At 39.3% G+C, this 20,034-nt stretch overlaps 1 protein-coding gene across 1 annotated transcript in view; it reads left to right on the forward strand.

The window, feature by feature from the left end:
- Window positions 1-7,938: 7,938 nt before the first annotated feature.
- CD96 (CD96 molecule) overlaps window positions 7,939-20,034 on the forward strand; it is a 98,595-nt gene continuing 86,499 nt past the window's right edge. The window contains exons 1-2 of the mRNA XM_055570266.1: window positions 7,939-8,033; window positions 9,985-10,341. Coding sequence (XP_055426241.1) covers window positions 7,973-8,033; window positions 9,985-10,341 — 418 coding nt within the window. The 5' untranslated portion in view covers window positions 7,939-7,972. The remainder of the gene's footprint in view (window positions 8,034-9,984; window positions 10,342-20,034) is intronic.

A 20,034-nucleotide genomic window follows, 5' to 3' on the forward strand; every position in this document is an offset into this window, starting at 1 on the left:
AGGGCACTTGAACAGCCCCAGAAATTGGAGAAGACTCTTGAGAGTCCCTCGGACTGCAAGGAGATCCAACCAGTCCATTCTGAAGGAGATCAGACCTGGGTGTTCTTTGGAAGGAATGATGCTAAAGCTGAAACTCCAGTACTTTGGCCACCTCATGAGAAAAGTTGACTCATTGGAAAAGACTGATGCTAGGAGGGATTAGGGGCAGGAGGAGAAGGGGACGACAGAGGATGAGATGGCTGGATGGCATCACTGACTCAATGGCCGTGAGTCTGAGTGAACTCCGGGAGTTGGTGATGGACAGGGAGGCCTGGCATGCTGCGATTCATGGGGTCGCAAAGAGTCGGACACGACTGAGCGACTGAACTGAACTGAACTGAAGGATCTCGTGGAAGGGTGTTCAAAGCAGAGAAAATGGCAAATACAAACACCTTGGGGCTCAGTGAACATGGAGAGCCTGAGAGACAGAAAGGAAAGAGTGGGCAGGACTGTGGTGAGAGAGGGAGTGTGGAGTTGGTGGGGGGGAGCCTTGGTGAGCTGCTGTGTGTCTGACCTAGGGTATATGCGGAAAGGAGCTTGGACATTCACAGAGCTGACAGTTGAGGTCTGCACCTCTCTCAAGTATCTCTTGGAGTCTCTGAGCAGTTGTCCATCACAAAGGCACACATCTGAGATATGTGTGCTGTGAGGCTGATATGGCAGGGGGTGAATTGCTTTGTTGGGGGCTGAGTTTGGTTGACAACCCAGCACCCACATTTCAGCCTGCTTCTGTTGTCCTTCACTCCTGGCCTCATACATAGCAACATCTGTCATATGATTGATCCTTCCTTCTGTGGAGAAAATAAAGTAGCCCAAGGTAAAGCCAAACCCTTGAGTTCAATATTTACAGTATAAATAACTCTTGTGACCTCAGGTTCATCATTTCCCTTCCCTGGACACCAGAGTCCTTATTTTTAAAATAAGGGAGCTGATTCTTCTGAGGTTTCTTGGTTCTATAACTGTGCTTACAGTGTGAAATTGATACAAATACTTCTAATTCCAAGTAGACTCTAACTTTCTCAGAAGCAATGAGCCATGATTCTCTTTTAAGGGGAAAGAAGGTTTTCTAACATTCTCAAAAGTGACAAAACATGATTTTGTTTTAGGGAAAAAAAAAAAAGGCCTTGAGGATTTTCAGCTTGTTACGGAGGACTCTCCACACACAGCATTTTCTTTGTCGTTTTGTTTACACCAACATCTCATGCTCCCAGAGATGTGCCTTCCCAGCCAGGTGCTGGGTTCCCCACTCAGCTCTAATTGTGGGTACTGGGGATAAAGGGGAGACAGAAAAGAGAAAAAGAATTGCTTGGAATTGTAAATAAGAGACCTATGATGCCTTCTCTGAGCAAAACCAGAGGGGAAAAAAGATAAATGACTAAAGAACAGTGAAAATAGGATAAAACTGATGCTGAGTTATAAACACCCGGGTGAGGTTAATTCAATAACTTCCATTAAAATATAGCATGCCTGGTTTCACCCAAAGAAATAGTCAGAATTCCTCCAGGAAATTAACTTGAAAAGCAAGCAAGCAAATGCACAAACAGAAATTTTTCAACAAGTATATATACATGTGTTTACATATGTTGAGTATGACTATATAAATATACCTGTACATATACAAATCTATACATATAAATCACTCACTGTTGTTTCCTCTGTAACATACAAGTGCAGGTTAGTAGAGAAAAATGTCATAGGAATTTTTTAAAAACCTATGTTTTCTAGATTATTGCTTCATTGTCAAGATACTGAAGGCAATTTGCATGTTAACTTGAAGAATGGTTATTTTCAACTATTGAAAACATAAAACTGAATTTTTTAATAGTGTTGAGATAAGACCCAGGTAGCGCTAGTGGTAAAGAACCTGCCTACCAATGCACCAGACCTAAGAGATGCAGGTGTGATCCCTGGGTTGGAAAGATCCCCTGCAGGAGGAAATAGCAACCCACTCCAGTATTCTTGCCTGAAGAATCCCATGGACAGAGGAGGCTGGCAGGCTACAGTTCATAGGGTCATAAAGAATCAGACACAACTGAAGCAACTCAGTATAGCAAGTAGTATAGAATTCTTTATAAAAAAATCTTTGACCTTGGGCAAGACAATCTTATCTTTTGTGCCTCAATTTTTTTATCTGTAAGATGAAGTGTTCTGTCTATACCAGATAATCATACAATTGCTTCTAGCTCCAACATTCTCTAGATCTTATCAGAAAATATTCATGTTTTGTGTGCAAACACATTTGTGCCTCTATTTTTGACCCTTCCACAAAAGACAAATCTTTGAAAAGTTAGAGTTTTCTGGAAGTAGGGAGTATGTTTATTCACAACTATCCTCTATGTTCTTTTGTTCCACTCTGGGGTCTGAGGTTTAAAACAATATTCCTGGTCTCTGTAAGAACCTGAGTCACCAAATAAAATGAAATAATGTTCATTACAAGGTTTTTATTGATCCAGAAATGAGAAGAAATACCTTTTAAAAAGATGTTCAGCAATGAGGACTTTCTCTCTGACCATTTCCTCTCCTCCTTACAATCCTTCCTCCTCCAGGGGAAAAAAAAAAAAAATTGGTTTAGCTCTCAGTTACCCTAGAAATCTATTAATCACATCTCCTATTTCCTTATAGCATTATTTAATTAACTTTGCATTAGGTTCACTACAAGAAAGAGAGAAGGAAGGAAGAAAGAAAGAAGAAAAAGAAAACTGACATGGTCTCTTTTTCTCTCTTTACCTTTCTCACTTACTCTCAAACTTAGAGCTTCATTTAAAGCAAATTATTGGGGAAAAAGAAAAGGGGAATTACTGACAAAAGTCAGATCCAGTGCTTGGCAGACTTTCCCTAGTCTATTGTTTTTACAGAGTGTAGTAGCACAGTATCTCTATGTGAATCTGTAGCTTGTAAAAAGATAATGTGGCTAAGAGTTTGTTTGTAGCAGTCTACAAGAGCTGACTCATTGAAAAAGACCCTGATGCTGGAAAAGATTGAAGGCAAGAGGAGAAGGGGACAACAGAGGATGAGATGATTGGATGGCATCACCGACTCAATGGACATGAGTTTGAGCAAACTCCAAGAGATGGTGAAGGACAGGGAAGCCTAGCATGCTGCGGGCACGGACTTGCAAAGAGTCGGACATTACTGAGTGCCCGAACAACAACAACAAAAGGATCAGGGTGTGTGATTTTGTTTCACGCTTTTTTTTTTTACGCTTTAAGATCAATTGAACACTTCTCAATTTTTCAAGGTGTTTTAAAATTTCTCCATTGAATGTGAAGAGACATTTGAAATAAATTTCATTGCTTTGAAACCAGATAGAATGTAGAATTTAAAATATTTCTTCTAATTCTGTTTATGCCAACTTCTACAAAAGTCAAAATTATTGAGTTATTGAATCATTAGCTTCCCAGGGGTTTGGAAAAATCAGGAACCATCTCTCTCTCTCTCTCTCATTCTCTCTCCCTCTCTTTATTTCAACTTGCCACTGAAAAGAAATATCCAAAGATTAGTTATTATAATAATTCAACTGAACTTTGTAATTCTGTTTCTCAAAATGAAAAATATTTTAATTTTTACTTAAAAACAGTTTCTGGACTTCTGTAGAATAATATATTATGCAACTATTTTAAAAAGAATAAGTTTATTTTTGTTGTATAACATATATCTGTGTCTGCAATATAGTATGATGTAAAAAAAGCACAGGTTAGAGTGCATGTAGTAAAGTGCATAGAGAGCACCCATTTTCTTAATATATACATATTTATGTGATTGTCTAGAAGAATATAAGACAAAATATAAGTACTTCAGTTTGTCTTTGGGTGCTTAGAATGCCAACTGATTTTTATTTATTTATTTTTATCCTTTTAAAGTGTTTTCTTATAATGAGCAGTTGTCATTGGAAAAACGGATTACATTAAAACTAGTCCTCAACAGATGGATTGAGCATGATAGAAATGATGGTGATAAAACAGATTGTTGTGTGAAAAGTCTCATGAAATTCTTTCTCCTCTATTAGATGATAATTCTCAAGATTCAAAAAATTTGAGTGAAAACCAAAAGGAGGACCTTCATTCTCATGGAGGCAGGGCCACTACCTGTACCTAACTGGTTCACTTCCAGTTGGAAGTCCAGTGATCCCTTGATGATTACTCCTGGGGAGGGCAAGGGAGTAGGACCCATTCTTCCAGCAGGAATCCAACTGTAGGTGGTTTTTCTTTCCTTGTATTCGGGTGCATGAAAATTCAGAGGAGATTTTATTCCATGTGCAATTGGATACCAAGCCTTACCTCCTCTTTCTTTGTAATGTCCACACCCCCATCACACGGTAGTAAGTCAACTGCGAGGAAAGCTCTCATCCTGAGGTGCCTACGGAAGTACAAAATTCCTAAGAGATCTCCTGCCTTTTTTTTTTTTTTTTTGCCTTCTTTTTTCAGTCTACACATGTCTACCTACTAATTCACTTGATTTATCCTACTAAAATGCTACTCTTAAGTACAATACTCTTTTGTTGAAGATCCAGTAACTCTCTCTGACATGAAGGAAAAAATCTATAACCTAGAATTCAAAGCTCTCCAGAACTTAAAACTCATCCTAGTATGACTTTGCTTCAACACCCCCAAGAAAGCCTTTGCTTCATGATAACAGCTAACTCATTGCATTGACCTTGAAATTCAATACTCCCAAGTGTTGGCTCTTCCTGTTTTCTCTCTATGGAATGACTTACCTCATGCTTTCCCCCAGATTCACTTCTACAATATAAAGCCAAGTTAAGATTCACACTTGATATGTTCCTAGCCCACTGATCTCTAAGAGATCACTCCCTTTTCTAAAGACCTGTGCCACCTACTCATTCACTTCTGTGCTTTATGTTACTTGACTTCTTTGGTGAGTGTGGAAGTTTTCTCCCCAGCAAAATGATTAGTTGTCTGAAAGACGTGGGCAGCATTTTATCATCTGTATTTTAAAATCACCTAGAACTATGCCTCTTCAGTAGTAATCCCTTAAGAGTTGGCACTAAATATATGTTTTTTTGATGGACTGAAGCATTAATTAGACTGTGTTCTAAGCATTTGGGTAAAGAAACTGCACATTCCTGTTTTTTTATGTAAGTAGTTAAAGGGTGAAATCTAAGACTAATCAGTCATATTTTGAGTTAACCTCAGTGAAAACCACAAGAGGAAGATTATCTTTTGCTCAGTTCCTATTTCTGAAAATGTCCTTATCTTGTTGAGGGTTAATGTTTAGATGAAGCAGTTAAAAACTTTGTCCAAAACACACAATTATGGCTTGCCTCTAGCAGAAATAATGGGTGCCCCCACTTCTCTCTGTCAATAATTGAATTTGCCTCTGAAGTTCAAGAAGTTCAAGATTTCCTTTTGTGTGTAAAACTGGCTGCTTCTGTTTTCTCGGTATATGCAGCAGACCCAAATCTAAAGCAGAAGAAACACTGCAGTGGGGATTTGTGAGCAGGGACGATAATAGAAGAGATTGACATGACTTCACAGAAGAGTTATTTTTAAGTGGAGAGAATGCCTATCCTTATGCTGAAAGGGCCTTTAGAAAATATTCCTGGGATTGAAAAGCAGGGTGGGGGCAATTCCCAGCACCGGGCTAGCAGTGTTGGTCTGCGGGGTGTTGCTGCCACCTGCTGCATGCAAACAGCCACGGAGGGGCTGATGCAGGGCTGGCAACTGCCGGATGCCAGGCGTGCACAGTTAATGTTCTGTGGGCATCCAAAATTTTTCTTCTCTTAGAGCCTGATTGAGTCTTAAAGGAAAACCTGTCCAATCTGTTGACTCTGGGCCACAGAAGTATAAAACAACACCCAGGAGGGAGCTTTGCCCGGTAGCCACTATATGGGAACCCTGGGCATCCCAACCCCAATGAGAGGCAAATATTTCATTAACAGTGAGTGTGTAGCTCTGGAAAATAAATGAGAATTTCCCTTTTTCTGAATGAGGGATTTTTTTTTAAAGAGTTGCTTCACTTTACAACATTAAGAGATAGGAGACCTCTAGAAACATTAAGGGGAGGATATTTTTCTTAGAGAATTCAATAAATTTAGATTCTTATTGGCATCCAGTTAGGTAGATTTCTCTTAATATGAAAAGTAGAGCAGGTAGCTGAAATCCCTCCCCAGGCTTGTAATGCGTCTCAGTTTAATAGGGACACTACCCTACAGATCAGGGTCTTCGTACTGTATTTTCTGTTTTTGCTACTATACTCCATCACTGTGATTTACTGGAATTTCTAGGAGAAAAAGGGCAGAGATGAAGGCATCAAGATCAGTTATATTTCTTCCTGCCTTTCATTCAAAGACTTTTAACTCCCTATCCCTCCCTGAAAATACCTGTCAGCCCCACCTGACCCAACAACTCCAGGGACCTGAGACTTACTGATGAGTTGAGAGTGGGGAGTAAGAATAGAAGTCTGGGAGTCCTGGACTAGGAAATCAGTAACTCTGTTGTCTGGCCTTTGCAGGAAACATCATTAGCTGAGTAGTAATGAGTAAGTATGACAGTCGTCATAGCAAATGTTTGTAGTGGTGCTGTAGGGGGTAGCCTGGACGTCCAGGAAGACAGTAGCCCTATTTCATCATGTGAAAAATCTCTTCTCCCAGGTAATTCTAAAATCTCCTGAATGGCAGGAGTGATGCTCTATATCTTAGCATCATCCATATCCCCCTAAATCCTTGCATGGGACAGATCAGTACATGCATAATAATAGGATACTTGATGACAACCTAGTCAGAATTATCTCCGCCTGACCTCAAAAGAGAAACCATTAAGAACACAACTCAGCCTCCTCATTTGTCTTTAGGCTTGCTGGGTGTTTCCTACATTTCAGTAATCAGATTAGGGTCACAGAATATTTCACCAATTGTTCATAAGATGGTATAATTTTTATTCTAGGTTCATTAAACTCATTCTGTAATTCCAGCCTAACATTTCTTAATGTTGGAAGGTAAAGACATCCTATTTTACCCCAAGCTAGAAACCCAGTACAGTTGTATCTGGCAGGGAACAGTCATCATGTCCTTCTGTGAAAAACCACACGTCTTTACCAAGGAGTCATTTCCCTGAAATCTAGTCTCTGTCCTCTGTAAATGGAAGTTAGTGGGTGGATGTTAACAGGCCTGGGAGCCAGTTGAGGTGGGAGATACTCGGCCTTTGGATTCTGATTTTTTTTCTCTGTTTCTGTATGGTGTTTGCTGAAGCACAGACATGCTTTTCTGTCATCATCAAAGCAGACCTCCTGCCCTCATGGTGGGAGACTTTCCTCCCTGACCACCAGCCTGTCCTGGATGGAGTGGAAAAGGAGCCTTCACTTCTCCACCTTCAGGGAATGTGGGTTTCCCTGAAAGAAAGGAGATGTTAAAATTCCGTTTCCTAGCAGGAGCTGACCTCTGTTACTTTTCAGATTTTATTAAAATTAAATGTGTTAATTCTTTGTCCTTTCACCCTGAAGTAATTCTGGAAAGAAAACATATTTTAAAATTGAATAGAAAGACTATTATGAAAGACGGTGAGCTCACATTTGTTAAACGACTTTGTGCTCTTGCAAAGAAATGCATGAAAAGCACATTATGAACTGCTCTGCATGATTTCCTTTGTTTGGATTTTAGAAGCAGTTTGACTGACACAGAGATCCTGAAGGAGAGAATCTTTGGATACTGAAAATGCTTTTAACGAAGGTGATGCACAAGACTTCAGAGAACAATTTCAACATTGTTCTGTTGAAGGTTATACTTAGCTGTGAACCACATTACTTTCCTGTTGACGTCTCATTTCCTGGGGTCTTGCCAAGTGATAAACAGACACAGGCGTGTGGTGGGTGTGGGGTTTTTCAGCACGAATAGGGTGTCTGGAGTTTTCTTAGTTAAAGGTGTCTATTGACTTCCGTGATCATTATGAAAATGCTGGTGTGAGGCCTTCAGGAGACAATGGAGAAAAAATGGACATACTGTGCTGTCTATTCCATCATCCAGATGCATTTGGTCAGGGGTAAGGCTTCTGGTTGTCCTTTCTTGTCACACTGGCTGCTTTAGGGAGGGAACGGGGCCTCTGGTCATTGAAAATGCCTTGTGACTACTGCTGGAATTGATCACCAAAGGCAGATTGTTACTAAAGTTTTCAGTTATGTATTTAAGTGGCAGCTCTCAGAGAGATGTAAGGATCTAGAAATGATTACAAATGAGCACTAAAAACAAGAAAGGAATGGGTGGTTTGTGCCACTGCTCTGAGACATTTTCACCCATTTCCTTCCTAAGAGGGTCTCTGGAGTAACTGGAAAACTATGCTTCTTGAAAATGAAATGCTCTCCAAGTGGTTGTCAGAACAACTCCAGAACACTTTAAAAAAAAAGAAAAAATCACAATGCCATCAAGGCTCAGAGCTTCTTGCTCAACTTTTTCTCTCTCTCAAATACTTTCTCTTTTGGATTTAACAAGCATTTCTCCTCCAAATACTCAGATCTTTGGGAGTTGAACATATGCTGAATTTTAATGAGGCATGTATAGGTATGGACCTGGAAGACAAAGTAGACTCCTTGTGACAGCAGGGACCAGCGCCTAAAGGGCCTGTTTAAAATAGCAGGAAGAAAGGTTCATTCTGCATTCCCTAACATGAGGGTATTACTGTGAGCCTGAGTGTCTTAAGAATTAACTGTGCTTTTCAGATATAGCTACAAAGATTTTAAAGAGGATTTCTAAATCAAAGGAGACATTGGAATATAATGCTTTAGATAGGATAAGAGGTGTATTATCAGGCAAAGCCGAGCTTACAGGCAGCTACATTAAACTGCACTAACCTCTGCCTACCCAAACTTCTGCATCCATAAAAGTGTAGTAATTCCCATTTGTCCCCTTTTTACCTTTGAGAGCCTGGTTTTTTCTCAGTTGCTTGTCATCTTTTTATCTTTTTCCTTTGTGAGCTTCAGTGGTACTTGTCACAATAATAGATCATGCCTGAAACAGTATTCCATGTTAATTCTAAAACTGAGACCTACTATGAAAGGCATGTCAAAGGCTTAACATGTCTGAAGTGTCTTGTACCATTTGGTCAAAGAACTGATGAGAGGGAATCTTCTTTCATGTCTAGTATCTCAGGGTTGATTATAGATGATGCTGCTCAATGGTTTGTTTTTAGTGGAAACCTCTACCACCGTTTTCCCCCTTTTTACCTCAGAAATCCTAACTATAGGGAGATGATGGCCCTTTTGACTCTCTTATATTGAATGTCAAATTTCTTATTCTTCTCAACCAATTTGGAAGGGAGTTTGAAGGTCCTGAAGGTTATAGAAAGAGTGCAGACCCTAGACAACTGAATTCATGTTCTTTCACTGAAGTGTGACTTTAAGCAAATCACTTAGTCTCTCTGTGCCTTAGTTTCCTCTTTGATGAATAGTGTTAACAGCATTACGCTTTGATGTGTGTGGAGGATTAAACAAGATAACCTATATGTAAAAGCCACCTGTAAACATGTATTTTTTAAAATTGTTATATGCTCATTAGTTACTTTTCAGCTTCAGAAAATAATATTTGGTGTTATTGTGTGTTATGTGCTATTAACTCATAAACAAAAAAGCCAATTATATTCATTGTAGGAATAGCTGTCATAATAAATTTACTAGTGGACTTCAATCTTCAAATAGGCTTAATTTTTTTCATAGGTATTCAGAGACCTTAAGTTGTGTTTTGGACAGACCAATAGACCAAGAGATATTCAAATTTTACTAACTTCTTCTAGTGTCTTTAAGCAAATGTCTTCTCATTTCTGTTTGAGTTTTATGCTTCTCTCTCTGAATCTGGCACAAGTTCCCTCCAAATGCTAAGGCAGCCAGGAAAGAAAGTTCCAGCTGCTCCCTCAGTTGCTTACCAGAGTAACCAAGGTCTTTCACCAAGGAATTCCTCTCTGTGAATCATGCAAACTGATGGCTCACACCCTTCCTTTTCAGGAGTAGTGGAAGAAACATTTGGTGCAGAAGAACACGTTTACGCTTCACCTGGCTCTGATGTCAACCTGACCTGCCAAACACAGAAGAAAGGCATCTTGGTGCAGATGCAGTGGTCCAAGGTCACTGATAAGGTGGACTTGCTTGCAGTTTATCATCCCCAACATGGCTTCTACTGTGATAGCAAGAGTGCCTGTAGATCACTGGTGGCTTTCAGAGAACCTCCTGGGAATGTGTTTGAGTGGACTCTGTTCTTGAGGAATGTTTCCTCCTCGACCACCGGGAAGTATGAGTGTAGCTTCACTCTGTATCCAGAGGGCATTCAGACGAAAATCTACAGCCTAAAGATCCAGACAAATGGTAAGTATGACTGCAAGTGGGAAGGAAGCATGTGTTGAAAGCATTCAGCTTTCAACAAGTATCTATTCTGAGCCAGCCGTGTGCCAGGCACAGTGCCTAAGTACAGAAAGATTGAGTGGAAAGAGGTATTGCCTGGAAATGAAGACAGAAATTGATCAAATAATGCCATGAATAAATGTTAAATTGAAGCAGTGATAAGTGATAAAGGCTAGAGTGGTTTTGTGAGAGTATGTGATAGAAGCCACGGAAATGGACTCTGAGAAAATGGCACCTGAGCCAAGGTCTGAAGACTGTGTAGATATTAACACTATTTGGGAGGCGGGAGATTTATGACGGATCCAGAGACAGGAAACTGCTGTTGTGAAGGGCTATGCAGTGTTTGAGGACATGGGGAAATGCCAGTGGGACTGCAGTGCAGAATTAAGGGATGAAGTGGGAAATACAGTAAGGACCAGATCATACTGAACCTTGTCAACCATGTTCAAGGCTTTGATATTTATCTAAGCACCTTGGGAAGACATCGAAGTATTTTCATCCAAAGGATGGCATAACATTTAAAGCCTGATTGAATTTATGTTATGAAAAGATGGTGCTGGCTTCACCAGCACCAGTATGAGAATGAAGTGAAAGGGGATGAGAAGAAAAGGTGGAGAGAACTAAGGGAACAACCCCAGTAAAGTAATGCAGAGGAGACAGAGTGGTTGTTTGGATAGATATAGAAAGAAGATGACAAATTTGATGCTTTGGGCATTAAACAGGTAGGACTTCATAATAGAGTGGATCTAGGACAATGGCAATGGCACCCCACTCCAGTACTCTTGCCTGGAAAATCCCATGGATGGAGGAGCCTGGTAGGCTTCAGTCCATGGGGTCACTAAGAGTCGGGCACGACTGAGCGACTTTACTTTCACTTTTCACTTTCATGCATTGGAGAAGGCAATGGCAACCCACTCCAGTGTTCTTGCCTGGAGAATCCCAGGGATGGGGGAGCCTGGTGGGCTGTCGTCTATGGGGTCACACAGAGTCGGACATGACTGAAGTGACTTAGCAGTAGCAGCAGGACAATGGCAGTGTGAGTGAAGGAGAGAGAAAACATGCATGTGTCTGGCATGTACACCTGAACGGTGGTGCCATTCACCAAGATGGGAGACTAAGGGATCATAGCAGATTTGTGGGGGGAATTTATCAAAGTGGCTTTGGATATATTTCTTATAAGGCAGGGAAAAGTACCAAGGAGGCTGCTGAATGTGTAGCATTCACTCATACTTGCTTTATAGGGCCACCTTTGGAGGCAGGACTCCTAGGTTGAAGTTCTAATTCCTTTCTGGCTGGAACTGAATTTCACCTGGGGATTGGCATGTATGCTGTCTGAGCCCATCTGGAAAATGATGATAATAATGGCTACCCTAAATTAGTTGGTCCTAAAGTAAATGATCTCTATACTAGTGGAAAAAATGAAAACGAAAGTCAACAAATGGCAAATGCATACAAAATGGAATGTTTTAACTTAGGGGCAAAGTGACCTGGTGGTATAAGGAAAAAAACACAACAAAAACTAACTCACAAAGGCCATGCTTAAATAAGGCAAGGAGCTGCCCAGGACAAACAACACACATGGATTTATTATCTCCTCTCCACTTCTCATCAAGAGATAAGACCATGGTGTCGGCAGTCCAGCTACAGAGCAGGACCTCCTCTACCTCTGCCTTAACAGTGCCCCAATTCCCATTGCTGTTTTCCAGGAAAAATACTTCATTTGGGGATGGATTGGGGTGATAAGGTAGAATGAAGAGAAATGAGAAGATCTGTATAGAGTTTATCTGCATAATATATATTTTGGAGTTAGGTAGTCTGGATTTGAGGAGAAGACAACAGCACCCCACTCCAGTACTCTTGCCTGGAAAATCCCATGGACGGAGGAGCCTGGTGGGCTGCAGTCGAGGGAGTCACTAAGAGTCGGACACGACTGAGCGACTTCACTTTCACTTTTCACTTTCCTGCATTGGAGAAGGAAATGGCAACACAGTCCAGTCAGTGTTCTTGCCTGGAGAATCCCAGGGACGGCAGAGCCTGGTGGGCTGCCGTCTCTGGGATTGCACAGAGTCGGACACGACTGAAGTGACTTAGCAGCAGTAGCAGCAGCAGTCTGGATTTGAATGTTGGCTCTTTCATTCATTATATATTTCATCTTTACCATCTTATTCTAAGTCCCTAAGTTTCTGTTTCCTAATGTAACACATACAGATAATTATAGGACCTCCTTCATAGGTACCATGATTTTGATGATTAGATGAGGTAATCGCTGTAAAACACTTAGCATAGTTCCTGCCAAAGAGTAAGAGTTTGGAAAGTGGTAGTTTTTATTATGAATAGTAAATATAATCATAATGAGTGAGCTCTATTTCTCAAGTCTTATTAAAAAATTAGTCCATCCCCCTCTCTTTTTGTATTTGCCTAATAAGGGTGGCTCAGATGGTAAAGCGTTTGCCTGCAATGTAGGAGACCCAGGTTCGATCCCTGGGTTGGCAAGACCCTCTGGAGAAGGAAATGGCAACCCACTCCAGTATTCTTGCCTGGAAAATTCCTGGTAGGCTACAGTCCATGGGGTCGCAAAGAGTCAGACAGGACTGAACGATTTCACTTTCTTTCTTTCTTTCTTTTCTTTAATATGGAGCCCAACAGAACATTTGCCATACTTTAGCACAAGTACATGTTGAACTTCACTTTAGACAAAGATTTTTTTATCTTCTTCTTAGAACTGTAAACTATGCTGCTATATATCTGAGAACCTAATGTTTATTCCATGGAGAATTGACAACATGGATAGGAAATAGGAGGTGGGAATGACTCGACATAAAGACAGCCAATGGAAAGGAGATACTGTGTCATTCAGAAAGGAGAGTGGTGCTGTCTTGGAGGGGAAATGTATTTCTTAAAGGGCCAAGCTTCTAGCTGCTAAAAACAGCAAATCACTGGGAAGAGAGAAGTCATGTATACATGCTTTGTGCTTGTCAGTTCCCAATTGTCTGATTATAATTTGCTGTTCATCAGCTGGACCAGAGAGGAGGAAAATGGCATCAGTGTTAAAAAAATGTTCTGGTGCTGTGTATCTGGGTATAAAGGGAGAAAAATAGGAAAGAAAAAAAAAGGCGGGGGGGGGGGGGTACTCTTTCACCATGCAGTGATCAAAGATGCGTGTGCTCAGTCCCTCAGTTGTGTCTGACTCTTTTCAATTCCATGGACTGTAGCCCATCAGGCTCCTCTGTCCATGGGATTTCCCAGGCAAAAATACTGGAGAGGGTTGCCATTTCCTCCTGGGACTGAACCAGTTGTCTCTTACATCTCTTACATCTCCTTCATTGGCGAGGAGGCTTTTTACCACTAGTGCCACCTGATCAAAGATGTGAGCCTGGTATTTGAGCCTTAGGTTTCTAAGGGACAGATACTTAGATGGGGCCTCTTGTTACTCAAAAGCCCTGTCAAATTCCCCCAGATCAGATCAGATCAGTCGCTCAGTCGTGTCCGACTCTTTGCGACCCCATGAATCGCAGCACGCCAGGCCTCCCTGTCCATCACCAACTCCCGGAGTTCCCTCAGACTCATGTCCATCGAGTTAGTGATGCCATCCAGCCATCTCATCCTCTGTCGGCCCCTTCTCCTCCTGCCCCCCATCCCTCCCAGCGTCAGAGTCTTTTCCAATGAGTCAACTCTTCGCATGAGGTGACCAAAGTACTGGAGCTTCAGCCTCAGCATCATTCCCTTCAAAGAAATCCCAGGGCTGATCTCCTTCAGAATGGACTGGTTGGATCTCCTTGCAGTCCAAGGGACTCTCAAGAGTCTTCTCCAACACCACAGTTCAAAAGCATTAATTCTTCGGCGCTCAGCCTTCTTCACAGTCCAACTCTAACATCCATACATGACCAAAGGAAAAACCATAGCCTTGACTAGATGAACCTTTGTTGGCAATTTGCTCACTTCTCCTCTCACTTGTGCCACTTCCCTCTCACATCCCTGGGAGACCTTCAACAGGTTGGTTGGGTCGGCAAAGCACACATGAGTGCAAGTATGGGCAGTAGGTGAACAAATACAAATTGAAGTGGTGTGTAAGAATCTAAATATGAAAATGCTGAGGGACCAGAGGTGGTTGTGACCGCTTTCCGTTTCCTCTCTGTCATTTGTGGGGTCAGTCTCCTCCCTGGCTGTTCACAAAACAGTGTGAAGCCTGCCCACCTGCCCACGTTCCTGGAGCCTTTGAGGGAAAAGCTGAGAAGCTGAGGGAAAATGCTTTGAGAGAAAAGCTGAGAAGGGACTCTTCTAACTGTACCTGTTCCTTTGTATGAACTAGTGCTCTGAGGCTGTGGAAGAGGGCAGAAATGTTACACACTGTTTGGCATTTGCTTCTTTTTTCATTTTCATTTGACAGAGCTTCCTTTTAGATTAGCATTTGATTTATTCCAAGAAACACAATTCTTTGAGTCAAGCCTTGGTTGATTGTAATCCAGGTTTCCTTCATTTGATGCTATTGGATCACACAATGCTTCAGACTATTAAGACTAATGCGTTTAAAATACATAGTTTTTAGGACATACACATGTGGCTTTAATTTCCCAGATTACAGCAAAAGTCTTAGGGGGGAGGGGTATTCATGCTTTTAGAAGCATTAGTAGGAGAAAAAGGAGGAATGGTAGAAGGAGGAGGAGGTGTGGGAATAAAGTAGTATAGACTATAATAACAGAGGGGTAGTACTGGTAATAGAAAGGAATAATCTTGATATATAATCTTGAAAATCTTAGTCTAACTGCATGCTGTTACCCTGCCTAAAGGCATAATTCATTCTTCAACCTTTTTCCCCAGTTTCATTGAGATATAATTGACATGTAACTTTGTATTCACTTTAGGTATACAACATGATGATCTTATGTGTGTGTGTGTGTGTGTGTGTGTGTGTGTGTGAAGTGATCATCACAGTAAGTTCAGTTAACATCCATCGCCTCACACAGTTACAAATTTTTTTTTTTTATGATGAAGACCTTTAAGATGTACTTTCTGTAGCAACTTTTAAACATGAGGTATGGTTTTTCACTTTAATCACTATGCTCTACATAACATCTGCAGAATTTATCTATCTTGTAACTGGAACTTTACACCTTTTTATCATCTTCATTCATTTTGCCCACTTCCCACCCCCTGCCTCTGACCAGTCTATTCTCTTTTAATCTGAAGGCTGTCTGACATTTCTTATTTTTCTTTGCCAGTGCATCTGTTGAGCAAATTTGATTATTTGTCTTGTATAATTACCCACAGCCTGGATTTTGCTTTTACATCTCATGGTATCTCCATGTTCTTCTTTCACCTTTTAGTTAGGTATACATATTTGATCACATTTATTTTTATCTTCTGGTAAGAATATTTCATAGATGATGTTGTGTAGTTACATCAGCACTATATAATGTCTGGTTGTGTGATGTTAACAGCCATTGATGGGTATTGCCTTAGATCCATTCATTCATTATTGGCTGCTGGATAGTGATGTTCTAATTTTTCATTCCTTCATTTATCAGCTGAAATGTTCTTATAAAGAGAAACTTCCTCTCATGAACCAATTGTTTATTAGATATACAATTTGTTAAAAAAAAAAACACAGAAAAGACACTTGATTCTTTCCCTTTACCAGTTTTAAAAATGAGTTTGTTCACTAGCATTTTTAGGTGACAAATAAGTATTTGTGTTCAGTATCAAGAATCTATATGAACTTAAGCATATTAGTGACTTTTAATTCATTATCGTTATTATCGTTATTAGGCTGAAAATATACTATATATAAAATCTATTAACCTTTTGTGATATTAATTGCAAATATTTTCTCAGTTTTTCATCTATCCATACTTTCTTATGGTATTGTTTCCAGTGCAGCATAATTCTTACTTTTTGAAATAAAATCTATCACTTTTTCCTTAATGGTTCTAATTTTGAGTCATACTTAAGAAAAATTTTCCCCATTCCTAGATTATACAGAAATTCACTCTTTATTTCTAACACTTCTATGTTTTTAAAATTAGTATTTAAACTTTTGATGTTAAGTTTCTAGTGTTAAATATTATATCAAAACATATTTTTATTATTTCTAGTACTTTTTTGGTATTTCCTACTTCTTTTCCTCTTTGTGGTTCAGTTTGGAAATTTTCTATTGACGTATTTAACACTTAACAAATAGTGTTTTTCTTGATACACAGTAATTTTTCAATCTCATCAAATTCATTCTTAATTTCTGATATTATATTTTACAGTTATTGTTTTTGATAGACTTTTAATTCTTTGATGAACTTGTTCATCTTTTCATCTATTCCCTTTATCTTTTTTTCTATTCTTGAATATGTTAAAAAGCTATTTTAATATCCTTATTGTTAACTCCAATGTTTCTATTTTTCTATGTATGCAGTTTATTATATGTATTACGTATATAAAGAAGACATATTGTGCTGTTAATGACAATAATAACAAAAGGAAGGGATGTGCTAGAGTAAGTTGTGAAAAAAAGAGAAAAAGTAGACAAAAAAACAGGCACATGAACGATCTCATATAACAGACCCAACAGAACAGTGCTATAATTAATGATTTGAAGAATTTCATGTTCTTAAAAAAAACTGAGAAGAAAAAAATAAAATATATATAAAACCTTATATTGACCCATATAGTTACCATTTCATATGCTCTTCATTTCATCCCATGGAGAGAAGTTACTATTTGGTATCATTTCCTTTCAGCCTGAGGGCCATAGTTTAGAATTTCACATAAGAAAAATCTACTTGCCATGAATTGTTTTGTCTTTTTTTCTCATTTTTATTTTTGAACGTTAGTTTCACTAAGTGTAAAATTCTTAGTGGACTGTTTCTTCTTTCAGTATTTTGAACATGTCTCTGATCTTCATTGTTTCCAGTGAGACATGAGCCATTGATTCTGTTATTGGTCCATACGTGTGATAAGTTTGAGATTTTTTCCTTGCTGATTGCTTTCATAATTTTCTCTTTGCTTTGGCTTTTGGCAGTTTGATTATGATATGCTTAGGTGGGTATTTGCTTATATTTGTGTTACTTAGGTTTTAAAGTTCTTGAATGTGTAGATTAATTTGGAGAAATTTTTAAAAAATCAAATATAAAGTTTTTGGCTTTTGTTTCTTCAAATATTTGTTCTGCCCTCCTCTGTTTCATCTCTCCTTCTATGAGTCTAATTACATATATGTTAGAACATTTGATTTGTCCTATATGGTTCTGAAACTGTTTTCCTTCGATCTTTTCTCTCTGTTCTTCAGATTAGGTAATTTATATTAATCATTATTTAGGTATGCTGTTTTCTTTTTTCTTCTGCCATCTCAAATTGGCTGTTGAGAATCTCCAGTGAATTTTTTAATTTTTATTATTGACTTTTAAACTCTGGAATAATCATCTGTTTCTTTTTATCTTCACTAAAATTCCCTATGTATTGAATCATTGTCACCATATTTTGCTTTAATCCTTTGAACATACTTTTAATAGCTGCTTTAAAGTCTGTTAAATCTAATGTATGGTCTACTCAGTGAATTTCAATGAACCACTTTTTTCTTCAGTATGGGTCACACTTTCTTGTTTCCTTCATACATCATCATTTTGTTGTTGTCGTTGAAAGCTAAACATTTAAAAAAATAATAACATGACAACTCTAGATTCTGTGGGTTTTTAAAATTTTTAATAACTTACTCATATTTAAATTGCAAAAATCTCTCTCTTTTGGCTGTACACTTATACCTCTGCTTAGCTTTTCACTATAATTCTTATGTCTTTAGTTTTGTTTCCAGGGAATTGCACATACATTGTCAAATTCCCTTTGTTGGTCCACAAATGAATTTGGTAAAAATTGTGCTCAAATACCTCAAGCCCAATAGGCTTCCACCCTCTACACATAGACGTCTGTATGGGAGGGGATTAGAGACTGCGTTCAAAGTTGTGACAGCAATACCTCCCTTGGCCTCCACTTTTCACTGAGCTCTCAGATCCCCTTATCATGTATGTTTTTCCCAGTCAGCCTGGGATGTGTAAAGAATTTATGTCAGCTCTTTTATGACTCTCTGATTTCTAGAATCTCTGTCTGGTCTGCCACTCACCCCACTGGGACTGCACACCCAGGCTAACCAAGCCTCAGTTTTTTTCTGTTGGCTACGAAGTTTATCCTTGCTAGCTGACAATGTGAAGGATTATCACGCTCAGACCTAACTTAAGTCTGTCCCTTTTGGAAGTAAAGCTGCTGGGTTTTGTAGCCAGCTCTAAGATGGTGAAATGACCTTTCTCCCTGACCTAGTTGAGAAAGGTGATGCTGCTGCTGCTGCTAAGTCGCTTCAGTCGTGTCCAACTCTGTGCGACCCCATGAACAGCAGCCTACTAGGCTCTCTGTCCCTGGGATTCTCCAGGCAAGAACACTGGAGTGGGTTGCCATTTCCTTCTCCAATGCATGAAAGTGAAAAGGGAAAGTGAAGTCGCTCATTCGTGTCCGACTCTTGGTGACCCCATGGACTGCAACCTAGCAGGCTCCTCCGTCCATGGGAATCTCCAGGCAAGAGTACTGGAGTGGGGTGCCATTGCCTTCTCCAGAGAAAAGTGATGGAAGGATCCCAAAGCAAGCAGGCTGAAGACTCCTACTGTTCTTACTGAAGCTCTGGTGGCTTGTCAAAGAAGAAATGTTTATCAATTAAATGTTTGTCTTTGGCCAATTTCCAGGGCCCTGAAAATGCTGATTTTTAACACATTTGCTCAGTTTTATATGTATCTTTTTTTCACTGACCTCTTCATGGTCCCAAAACAAGAGGTCCCTCAATACCCACCCAACCCTGTTTTTGACACTTTTATTGTATCTTCATTTAAAAATATATATTCATTACTACTCACTTATAATAATTATTTATTCTTCGTGCTAAAGGTAAATACATATTCAACACTTACCCTCAGCCTTTATGTAAATGTCTCTTCAGTTTGAAGTATATTCTGTTGGGTGCTCATAGGGCAGTATTCCCTGAGCTCTTGTATGACTTTTAATAAGTTTTATTTTTATAATCTTCATGTTAAAGATTGAATATAATATCCTTAACTCATATTTTCTTTCCTTGAGTATATTAAATATGTTGTGTGTAAGTTGTTGCTTAGTCATGTCCAACTCTTTGCAAGCCCATGGACTATAGCCTGCCAGGCCCCTCTGTCCATTGAATTCTCCAGACAAGAATACTGGAGTGGGTTGCCATTCCCTTCTCCAGGGAATCTTCCTGACCCAGGGATTGAACCTGGGTCTCCAGCATTGCAGGGAGAGTCTTTACCATCTGAGCCACCAGGGAAGCCCATTAAATGTTACTATATTATTTTCTGGCGTAAAGAATTGCTGTCCAAAAATTAATAACAATTTGATTTTCTTTCCCCAGAACTGATTTTGTTTAACATTTTTATAAAAATATGCTTAATATCCATTCTGAGAGTATTTTCCTACTGTTGAAGTATAATCTTTTAATATATATTTTCTAGTCATTTTAAGAAATTGTACTAGAGTTATAATTTCCAGTGTTTTTCTATTGTTTATTTCCTTGCGTAAGGTTTATTAAACATATTCTCCATCTTATTGCCTATCTCTTTAAATCTCTTTTACTTCTTTTTGCTTATAAAATCCATTATTTATTAA

Source organism: Bubalus kerabau, chromosome 2 (assembly GCF_029407905.1).
Source record: "Bubalus kerabau isolate K-KA32 ecotype Philippines breed swamp buffalo chromosome 2, PCC_UOA_SB_1v2, whole genome shotgun sequence".
Taxonomy (NCBI): Eukaryota; Metazoa; Chordata; class Mammalia; order Artiodactyla; family Bovidae; genus Bubalus; species Bubalus kerabau.